General features: G+C 45.8%; 1 protein-coding gene across 1 annotated transcript in view; it reads right to left on the bottom strand.

The window, feature by feature from the left end:
- Positions 1-3618: 3618 nt before the first annotated feature.
- Positions 3619-10869, bottom strand: part of LOC138959734 (uncharacterized) — a 10276-nt gene continuing 3025 nt past the window's right edge. Inside the window, exons 4-10 of the mRNA XM_070331338.1 lie at positions 10129-10161; positions 9114-9137; positions 8331-8525; positions 6326-7885; positions 5872-5958; positions 5374-5454; positions 3619-5075 (exon numbers count right to left, since the gene is read on the bottom strand). Of these exons, the coding sequence (XP_070187439.1) occupies positions 3619-5075; positions 5374-5454; positions 5872-5958; positions 6326-7885; positions 8331-8525; positions 9114-9137; positions 10129-10161 (3437 nt within the window). The remainder of the gene's footprint in view (positions 5076-5373; positions 5455-5871; positions 5959-6325; positions 7886-8330; positions 8526-9113; positions 9138-10128; positions 10162-10869) is intronic.

Here is a 10869-nt window from a genome sequence, read left to right as displayed (position 1 = left end):
ACGGCGTTGTTTGAGTGACTGCGCACAGGTGGCAACACGAGACTGTCCACTACATGGAAGAAAAATGCGACAACATATCTGTCGTAAGTCCAAATCGGACAGTACTATTTCCTACACTTCTGTCACGAATTTAAAAGCACCCGTCCGGCGCCCTGCAACGAACAGTGTTGGGCGCGAAGCACTAGTGAAGAAAGACGTGCGTAGAATCAGTAAAAAGCCATGGGGCGACACCACAGTGAGATCATCTCCCAAAAAGTGTATGCACGGTAAACACATTCGCAGACACAATAACGACCTAAATCAGAGCCGGCAATACTCAAATCAGTGCCAAACAACCGAGGTCATGCGGACTCACGAGGACTATTTCACTCACTTACAAAGACTCGCGAAACAGGTGGCGTCGGATGCTTTCAGAAAAGTTGGGCAACACAAGGACAGAAGAGCCGGGCAGAGAAGCTGCGCCCTAAAAGTCTGTGAGTCTCGCTCCGATATTCAGTATCTGCTGACGCTGAATGATGTGTCTCGTATGGTGGCGGCAGTGACCATGGCGGCTTTAGACCAGGGAATCACGAGACGGTGGAAGGGTTTCTGCTCTGTGTTACTACAGCCAACGAGGCAGGTCAGCTTCACGGAACAGCGCACTTCTTCTCACCCATCAGGAGGCTTTCACAGAACGACCCGTACAGCCATAAACAGGGCCAGCAATACAAGAGATGACAGTCAATTCTTTGAGTCCCGTGTCCACGAGTACAGCGACGGCTGTAGTTCAGAAATCAGCGTAAGCACAGTGGAAATAAGCTCCTCGGTGAGTTGTGAGACCGACAGCTATGATGAAGAGGAGACAGTCAGGCCAAGACGAAAGTGCCCGAGTAAGCGTTCTGAGGTTACTGCGTTCAAGAGCTGTTGCAGTTTTTACTCCACACAAGAACCGACGTTCAAACACAGCACAGTGCTGTCCGAGTCAATCCTTAATCGTACCTCAGGTAATGTCCGTTTCAATCGTAACTCTGGTAATGTTAGTTGCCTCAGACCTGAAAGGCAGATTTTCCCTACTAGGACATGCATGCCATACAACTACAAGCCCGCAACAACAGCAACACTGAAAGTCACTCATTCTGACACAGCCGGGGATTGTCAATCCCAGGTTAGGCTTGCTTTCAGCAGAGGCAACCCGGCTGTTAAAAACTACAGCAAAAAAGAATTTTCTATGAGAACGAAAAACAAGCCCAACATTAGGATTCAGGAGCAGAGATGTCGTCAAAGAACCGACAGTCCAGACGGGAGTTATTCCATGGAGTCTGTTCAATGCGTAAAGAAAAAGAAAGCTCCTAAAATCTTCATGTCAACGCTTCCTGAAGACACTCAAAAATCTTTGCGACACAGACAACAGCGCTGCAGATACAGAGACAGCGATATAAACTGCGATGCTCAAACTATGGAATATAGAGATTGTCAGCCTTCTTTATTCCCCAGGAAAAACAGGCACCTCTCTCCACCTAAGTACGGTTCAGACAAGTTCATGCAAGATTTTGTCGATAGACATCAGACGACTTCACACAGAAACTCTCAGTGTAAACCCTCTGGACGAAAGCAGTACTGTCCACCTCTGTTTGACGACGACGCAGACCTTTATGAGCAGGACTGCCATACAGGAGACAGACCAATGCGTCATGCCTGCACTTCGCGGACAACCAACCTGTACCTATCGCCACCTGCGTTCGAGTGGGAGAGCGACTCCTCTGTTGACATGTACGCTTGCAACGGCGTGCCTCGGCAGCACGCGTGCTCCACAAGGTGCAACTGTAGCGAGACTAAGGTGATCCGCAGTATCACCAAGCAGACCAGGCGGCAGTCATACAGTCCAAGGCATTTGAAAAGCGAGGTGAGGTTACTGGTTGAGGACAACATGCACAAGTTAGTTCGCGACTATCCGCAAGAGATGCGGAGGCTGTCCTACCATCAGCTGCTGAGAGCCAATGGAGACGTTCTGGACTGCCTGCAGATGACGTCCACGGTGGATGCCGACAGTCTCAACAAGGCCTTCAGGGAGGCTGTGTACCAGAGCTACCTATGCTACCACCAGCCTGACATCTACTTCTGCCAGGAGGACGAACCATTAGTCTTACCTTGCAGCGCTGTGCACAGAGGCAAGACGAGAAGAAGGCAGTGTTGCGAAGATTTCTAACCGCGAAAAAACCTCAGCAGAATGTCACAATGAGGGCTTATTTATTACAAAGTCAAAACGAAGGGCACAAACCAACTTGGAGAGTGGCGCACCTTCCCTATAACATCGATGAATGAAAATACTTTAACTACTACTAGTAGTACTAGTCGTAGATGTAGTATACTGTATTGTATTGAAAAAGCTCTGCCTCTGAAAGATAATGGCGTGTCTGTTTTCGTGTTCGCATGTGTAAGAGAGAATGAAAGTATGAAACAATGACTATTCCCTCCTGATATGTTTATAGCCAAATAAAACCCCGGAGGTTTCTATACTGTGCCTCAAAAAGCATAGTTTTAATGTGTTTTGCTGCTCGTCCGCGACACGTTTACGCGTGCGTGTACATCTGCTTCATGTGTAAAGGTTCGATGACTGTGCTCATGTGATGTTTTAAGTGTGATTAGGATGTCATGCACCTGTGAGTTGTTTACGTCATGATTTTGTGTGCTGGTTTGTTTGTTCGTTTCAGCTTATTCGTGCAAACATTGAGAATTGGAAGATCACACACACACACACACACACACACACACACACACACACACACACACACACACACCGACCAAAACAAACAAGTAATAATGTTTCGGAACATAATGTTTCAAATCAGTAGTTCATGCAAGACTCCCTGTATACAATAAACACCAACATACTCTTTCCATGAAAAGTCTCAGTTTAAAAATGCAAAAATGATACTTAGTTGTTTTAAAACTTAGAATATAACAGATGTATGGTAAATTACAATGTGTAAAACAATTTCACACACACACACACACACACACACACAAACATATACATATATATATATATATATATACACACACACACTAACAAACACACACACACACTAACAAACACACACACACACACACACACACACACACACCTTTTAGCGTGTAGTAAAGATAATCATTCGTAAAAAATGTAAAATGTGAAACAAAAGATATTGGCCATTAAGTCACATGCACTCAGCACCATTCAGATTTGAAATGTTTAACTATTTGTGTAAGTAGTCCGTCGCTTATTGTTTCTGTTGGATGCTTTCTGTTGTCTTCATCACTCTTCCTTTTGCAAGCCGTGATGAATAGCATGATGGCGATGTGGGTGAAGGGATCTCATTGCACGTGGGTCCTCATTGTCCTCAGACACTGGCTTCTTAGGGTTCCATAGCTCCTGGAAAGGGCGCAGAATAGACTCCATACCACGCAGGAAACCCGGGTCAGACGCTGGGCTCGGTTCCGCGCTGTCAGATTGAACTGCGGCATCGGTGTCGGAGGAAGGAAGATATGGTTGTCCGTTGCCGTCAGATTGGCTTGCGACCACGGCGACTGGAGGAGAAGCAGCACCTTCTCTGTCGGAAGTCTGGGCGGTTTCTGTGTCGCTAGTCGACTTTGGAGAACCTACTTTGGCGGGAAGAGGGGCAGAACCGTCCTGAATGGAAGAATCTTCTTTGGAGAACCGTCCTGAATGGAAGAATCTTCTTTGGTGGGAAGGGGGGAAGATTCTTCCTTTGCTACGGGAGGGGCAGAATCTGTGGTGGTTTCTGGATTGGCAGCGGCTTGATTGTCAGATGATTTGGCTGCATCTTTGATATCTAAAGTATTCGCAGAGCCTTGGTGATTAAAAGCTTCGACAGCATCTACGTTATCCTGAGGAAGGGCAGAGACTTGGCTACCTGGAACGTTTGCGACATTTACGTTTCCCCAAGGATTGCCAGAGTGCTGCATGCGTTCGGTCTTCGGGTGCTGATCAAGTAATTTGGGCTTTTCTTGAGAAGTTGACTCGTGTGTCTTTTGTTCTTTGATGCTTTGGTCTTCCGGTCCTTGCTTTTGTGCAGTAAAATCATTCCGAGTCGCTTTTTGTGCTTTTGTATCTACTTGGCCTTGACTCTTGGCACTTGGCTGCTCATTGGTTTGGTCCGGTGTGTTGGATTCTGAATGCTTCCGTTCTTCGGCACCTGACAATAAGCTTTCCAAGATCCCCACTGTTGGGATACGCCCACTGGTTGGCTTATGGTCAGGAGGAGTGTTAGTGTTATTTGCAGATACGCCCTTGCCCGAGGTTTCAGTCTGCCGAGTGATATTTTTGTCATTCGTTGGACTGTCAATCTTTTTATCGGGTACTGGCTCTACTTTTGCAGGCCCAGCATCTGTATCTTTTTGGCTCCGTCTATCCCCGAGCTCTTTTTTGTCGGTAAAAATGATATCGTCTTTATCTTTCAAAGAAACCACGTTCGTATTTCTGTTGGTTGAAGGGGTCATAGAAACGCCCGACGGTTTCCCCTTTTCACTAGTGGCCATCTCAACAGGGATCCCGGGTCGTTTTCTGATGGAAAGGTGGATGCTGTTACCAGCCTCGCCCAGCCTAGGGACATTTGTGTTTTCTGTTATATGGTCGTTTGGACGGTCTTCGACTTTCGGCAGAACCACTACATGCGTCATGGGCTTGTTGGTCAACTTAACTCGAGCTGCTGGGACAGCATGGGCATCTTGCTTTTCATCAACAGCGCGACCACTGTCTCCTTTTTTCTTATCCTCCATTGCCAAGAGAAAGGATTTTGCAGAGCTTGAAGCCAAAACAGCTTTCCTGCCTGCAGTAAGCCTCCACGGGGAGGAGGAGTTGCCAGGTAGACCAGCGAATTTTGGAAAAGACAGGAAATCGCTCTTGGTGAGATGTGTAACTTTCTTGATCGTGTCGCCATTCCGTCGTTTGTCTCCTGAAGGCTGCATATTGACCCTACTTTCTTTCTGCTTGTCCTCTTTTGCAGAGTTTGTCAACGGGTTCAGTCGTTCATCGGGCCTCGTGGGTACATTTGGGGAGTGTTGATGCAAGTCTGTCTGATGAGCGTGTCCGACACCTGTTTGACAAACAGTAAAGGAGTAATTAGAAACTATAACCAGTTTTGTTTCCAGAGAAGAATATATCTTCTGTCTGCTGAAATACTGTGTCGTATGATGTGCAAATAGATGAACCTTGTCCATCTCATTTCAATGCATGTATACGGCAACGATTAAGCGCAGGCTTTTTAATAACTCTGATTTTTATCAGATACAGTTTCAAATCAGTCATGTGCAGAGTAGTAGAGTGCTCAACTGGCACGTGGTACATATTAGTTCTCCGGTAAACTGGGAAGCACAAAAAACGTCTTGGCATACCAGGCATAGATATCAGCCGATGAAAGACCGTCAGTGATCCCTTGCGCGCCAGTGGCAACCCCTGTCGACTCTTCTGCTTTTCTGAAACAAAGACAGTTTGTGCCAGATTTGAACATAGTGCGGTTGTGCTATTTGGTTCCCATTGTGAAGCATGAACAATAACTCTACGCTGAGACTTGGAATCAGGCACCAGTCACGTAAAGCTGTTACTGACGTTCATCAAATCCGCGGATCGATCATCTCTCTATCTCTCTCTCTCTCCGCAAATTAATTTTGTTGGAGAAGTTGGTATACAGCCACAGTAAACAACTCCCCGTCTTCTGTCATCGAGTGAGATGATTTACTTAGGATAGTGAGCATTTGGGATAGTGACAGGCACACACAGGTGGGTAGCTGCATGCAACAGCAGGAACTGATTACCCCTTCAAAATCCATTATGGACATCTATTTAATGTATGTATACGTCCCAGAGCTCCCTTTTTTGACAGAAATACTAACCGTGGATCTCCACGATCCTTCGTAGCTCCGCGGCCAGCATTTTCTGTTGAGGATCTCGCCATACTTTTCCATCCATGTCGCCATTACCTACACACACGCAAACATAGTGTTGCACAGCATTTCTTTTAGTCTTCCGATGTGTTTGTGTGTGTGTGTCTGACGATGACTGGATTGTCCATTGACTGATTCTTTAGTACTGACTGGCTCATTTCTTAAACAGCTGGTTGATCAAATGGGTTGATTTTGTTAGTTTGCCAATCACGCTTAAATCCAAATCATAGTTTGCCAAGTGTAGCGGTCTTTTTCTTTGTGTAGAGTAAGACAGACTAGGAGTGCAAAAGAATCGGACGCTAAAGTCAATTATGATCAGCGTTGTGCCTTATCCTCAAGGGCAATGCAAATATTTGGTAGGTCTTTTAAAGCATGCACAAAATGATGTCACCTAAATGCTTACCCTTGACATGTCCGAGCTGCCCCTTTGCACCAGGGCCCTTTGGTGACGCTGATCCTGCCGTGAGAGAGACGATGCCCATCTCGACGCCCCGGTCAATGTGGTTTGTTGGGTGTTTCTTTGCCACTACCATGCGAAAATGCACATCTACACCTTTGTCGCCTTTTGTTGGCGGGTTTTTCAGCAAAGCATGAGGAGGATTTCTTTGTTCGTCTTTTTGCTTCGGATCCAATCCCGAACGGATGCCGTTTGGTTTGGACTGGACCGCATGGAATCTCGGCAAGTCAGCTCCAGCAACATTGGTCAGATGGTGCAAAAAACTCATGAGGCTGCCAAACTGCTGTCCCATTTGTAAGCGCTGATCATCATGACCATGGTCAATAATCGGCGCTGTTGCAGAACTCCCGAGTTCCTTCTTGTTGTTCTTTGGATCAGGTTTCTGGCCCCTGTCTGGATCAAAGAGCGAGCTGATCTTTTGTACTACAGTAGTCATGAACACCTCGGGCGGTGTTGGATTGATGTTCGACTTGTTTCTTGACTTCGTCCGAGCTAAATCTTGATCAGGCTGCGTGCCCACTTTGTCTTTTAGAGTTTCCGATCGATTCTTGCCACCAAAAGGGATCTGGTCATTCAGGTCCAAAGGAACTGCTAGGTTATATTCATTGCTCTGGGAAGCTTTCTTTTCTGACAGAACTGCGTTACTTGCAATGTTTTCTTTCTCTCCCAGAAGACCCGGGCTTTTTGTGCTGGATGACACATGTAGATTCAGCTTAGTAGCAGCCCCTGCTAGTTGATTTTTCTGGTTGACCACCTTTGATTCTGATTTTTCGTCTGGGCGTTGAACGTCCTTTGATGAGGAAAGCGGAGAGTGAACCATCGAGTCCACTGTGAGTTTTTCCATGAGAGCTTCTTTTCCCGTTTTGCTAGCGCTGTCTTTTGGTGTAGCGTCACCCGGTGACGGAGAACCAGCTGGATTCTCGTCCTGTCGACCCTTCTTTGTAAGGTTGTACGTCTTCGTCGCCTTAGCATCACCATCGCTGGGAAGCTTAGGTGTTCCTTGTTCTTTCCACACCCAGTAACGACCTCGGCCTACATCTCCTGCGCCTTTCAGTTGTGCAACGCTCGCCAAATCTCTTTCTGTTCTGCTCTTTCCCTTGCCCCGGCGTTTTCTTCTTCGAATCAGTATGCCGCCGTCTGAGAAGCGCAACCGGTCTTGTCCCGCCAAACCTGAAGGAAGATGGTGCTGATCTCTTACGCTGTCTTTTCTCCTCTCCGAGGCACCAGGGCCAACGCTGTTGTGAACCAGGTCAAACGCGCCAAGGGCGCCAGGGCTTTTCTGAGGATGGAAGTGCCTGGCATTGGTCTTGCTGAAGGAGTGCATGTACTGGGGAGATTGGGGAATGGCTTGGATCTGGAGCTGAAGCACTGTCTGGGTTCTGATCAGAAGACCCACGATGGCAGGCTGGTTCTGTGTTTCCGGAAGGTTGTTGTTCAACACTGAGGACACCAGAGCTCTGACAGGACTGGAAGAATCTGAGGCTGCAGCATCCTTCAGGTCTAGCACTGAAACCAAACATTTCAGAAGTTACCTTCCAGATCCTCTAACATAGGTAAGTGGCCAAACGTAGCCTGTCCGTACACAAAGCTATCAAGTCTGTGCGTCGGTCATAAGTTTAATCCAACGCTTTGCAGAATGTTCCATGATGTTTAAAATACTACACAAACATAGAAGAATATGTCAACTAGCTTTGTTCTCTGACCCCCCTTCCCCGTTTCCCGCCTACTCCCCCGGTATATACTGCTCTCTGCGCAGACACCCAATTCGCAACAACCTCCCCCAATCCATCAGTGTCTCCACTTTCCACGGTATCAATATACTGTACTCATACGCTCAAAATATCGAACAATATATTGAGAATCGCTAGAAAAGGAAGCCCATTTCATACCCTCAAAATATCAAAGGAACATCTGGAGACAAGCTTGAGAATTGCTAAAAAAAAAAGCCCACCTGCACAAAAGAGTCCGAGGACAGGGTTGACGTTGTCCTGGCAGACCATTGTCCAGTCTTTGGCCTTGACCACACAGGGTTTCAGCTGCTGGCATGCCTGGGTCACGCTGACCTTCTTGCCGTCTTTGCACATCGTGTAGTCGCCTTGAGTCAGGAACAGCCCGTCTGCCATCTCCGCACAGTCGCCAACGAACTCTGTGGATATGAAGAAGAATGAGAAGGAGGAAGAAAAGGAGAGGAAGAAGAAATAAGGGAATGTGAAGGGAATGTGAAGAAGAAAGAGGAGGAGAGAAATAGGAGAGAAGGAAGGAAGAATGGAATGACGGAAGATCAGAAGGAAGCAGACAAGAAAGGGGAGATGGGAAGGAAGAAAGCAGGCTGACAAGGAAGAGAGAAAGATCAGGAAATACGCATCAGCGATAGGTGTGTGTGTGTGTGTGTGTGTGTGTGTGTGTGTGTGTGTGTGTGTGTGTGTGTGTGTGTGTGTGTGTGTGTGTGTGTGTGGAGGGTTCGAAATTGAACACTCTGTTATTCGTTTATTTTCCCTTCTTGGTTTTGATGATCGAACAAGACCTTGTAAATACGTCATAGCCGATAAAAAATAAAGTCATTTAAATTCGTTTACGATCCAGCTTTCCCGTAAAATAAAAAGAAGAAAAAAAGTAATAATCATTTGAAATACAGCAAAGCTTGAAAGTTTCACAGAAAACCGGCGCAACAACAAATATATAAACGGGAACAGGACAGACAATCCAAGTAGGTTAGGAGATTAACTTGAATTACCTTTTTCGTCAATCAGTAGATTGTCTGAAACAAAAAGAAGTCCTGTATAACGATGCAATGCAAGTGTCATTCTGATAATCATCGCTCCACGGCTATCGCCAGTTGTCTCTCTGACCGGACGCTAAATTCCTACGCGAATCTATCAAAACAAGAATACAGAGTTATCTCCCATATGTTGTTCGCGAGCAGTATTCGCGAGACGAAAATGATTGCAGATTGGCCGACTTCGACAGTGATCTCCGTTCTGTTCTTCACAGTTATGATAAAGACATCATTCTAAGGTCAAAACAAGTCGACATTTTGGGACTGCTGCCGGAAGGAGACCGTAATATATGGTTGCATCACTGTCAACTGGTTACAGAAAAAATCGTCTGCTCCAGCGAGCGCCGAAACCAAAGGGTTGATTATCACGTGACACTTTTGCCATATTTAGAGTTGTTTGCACAGTAAATACAGCCGCAAAAAACAGCTCGCTTGAAACTGTCTTACATATCAATTCCTTTGTAATTTAAAAATTACAAAACACCATGAAAATTCATTATCGACGATCGCGAATCTGCTTACATCCTTTAACACATTACGAAAAGATCTAAATATGTAAAAAATCGATTTCCTCTCCAGAGAAGGAAAACCAAGGCATCATGTCAGGGATAGAATGAGACCCGAAGGGAAGTAACTCATTTTTGACCTGGGTTCAGGATGTGCATGTGTACCTTGTATCATTTTAGCAAGCTACGACAAAAACAGGTCGTCGCGATATAACCTTGAACGGTTGAAAACGACGTTAAACACCAAATAAAGAAAGACAAAAACAGGAGAATAATGGGAACATTTCTGTTATGCTGTCGTTTGCAATTCTTGATCTCTCCTTATTTTTTCTTCTTTTGCTTGTTTATTCATACTCTGTATGTGTTAAAAAGACAGGTTGAGATATTATGCCAAGCAATTATAAACCTTTATCCTCAAAGTTCAGTTCAACTATAAAAATTTAGCTAACAGCAAAAGCTAGTCATACCATGATTTGCATCATTTCCTGGCCCCACGTCTCCTGCAAAAGGAATCAATGTAATATTACGATGGAGTGTATGAAGCTAAATACAATTTTAAATAATAATAATGACCTCATTAATCACACGCGCGCGCGTACGTACGTACACACACACACACACACACACACACATATACACACACACACACACACACACACACACACACACACACACACACACCAACCACCGAAACCACCCCACCCCCCCCCCCCGCCACACACACACACACACACACACACTGAAGTATGGTTAATTGATTAATTACAATACTATCCGGACTATTCATACAACATAAAATAACTTAAAATATCATAACATATGACTAATCCACAATTGCTGTGCGTACACCCGTCTACCTACGAATAAGCCTGTGCACAAAGATTTTGTCAACCCATTTTTTTAGTTTTGCCCGGCCGTTGTTCGTGTTATTCCAAGCCTTGATGCTAAAGCTGTGAGACAGAGCACCGACAGAGAGTCCGCAGACTAACTTTGATCCTGGAACTACATCCCTCGCTGAACTCGGGGATCGAACCCGTTTTAAACAAAATTAAATGTATTTCTTTTTTAAGGCCCGACACTCTGTTTCCGTTTCTCTCAAAGCCCACCCCCCTCCCCCCGACCACTCCAACACACACTTCACCCCCAATCTCCCATACACACACACGCACATCCACAGCCCCCCCCCCCACCCCACCCCATCCTCAGCC

The sequence above is a fragment of the Littorina saxatilis genome, linkage group LG2 (genome assembly GCF_037325665.1).
Source record: "Littorina saxatilis isolate snail1 linkage group LG2, US_GU_Lsax_2.0, whole genome shotgun sequence".
In the NCBI taxonomy this organism is placed as follows: domain Eukaryota; kingdom Metazoa; phylum Mollusca; class Gastropoda; order Littorinimorpha; family Littorinidae; genus Littorina; species Littorina saxatilis.
The sequence above is the reverse complement of the archived record's forward strand: the minus strand, read 5'-3'. Positions and strand labels throughout refer to the sequence as shown.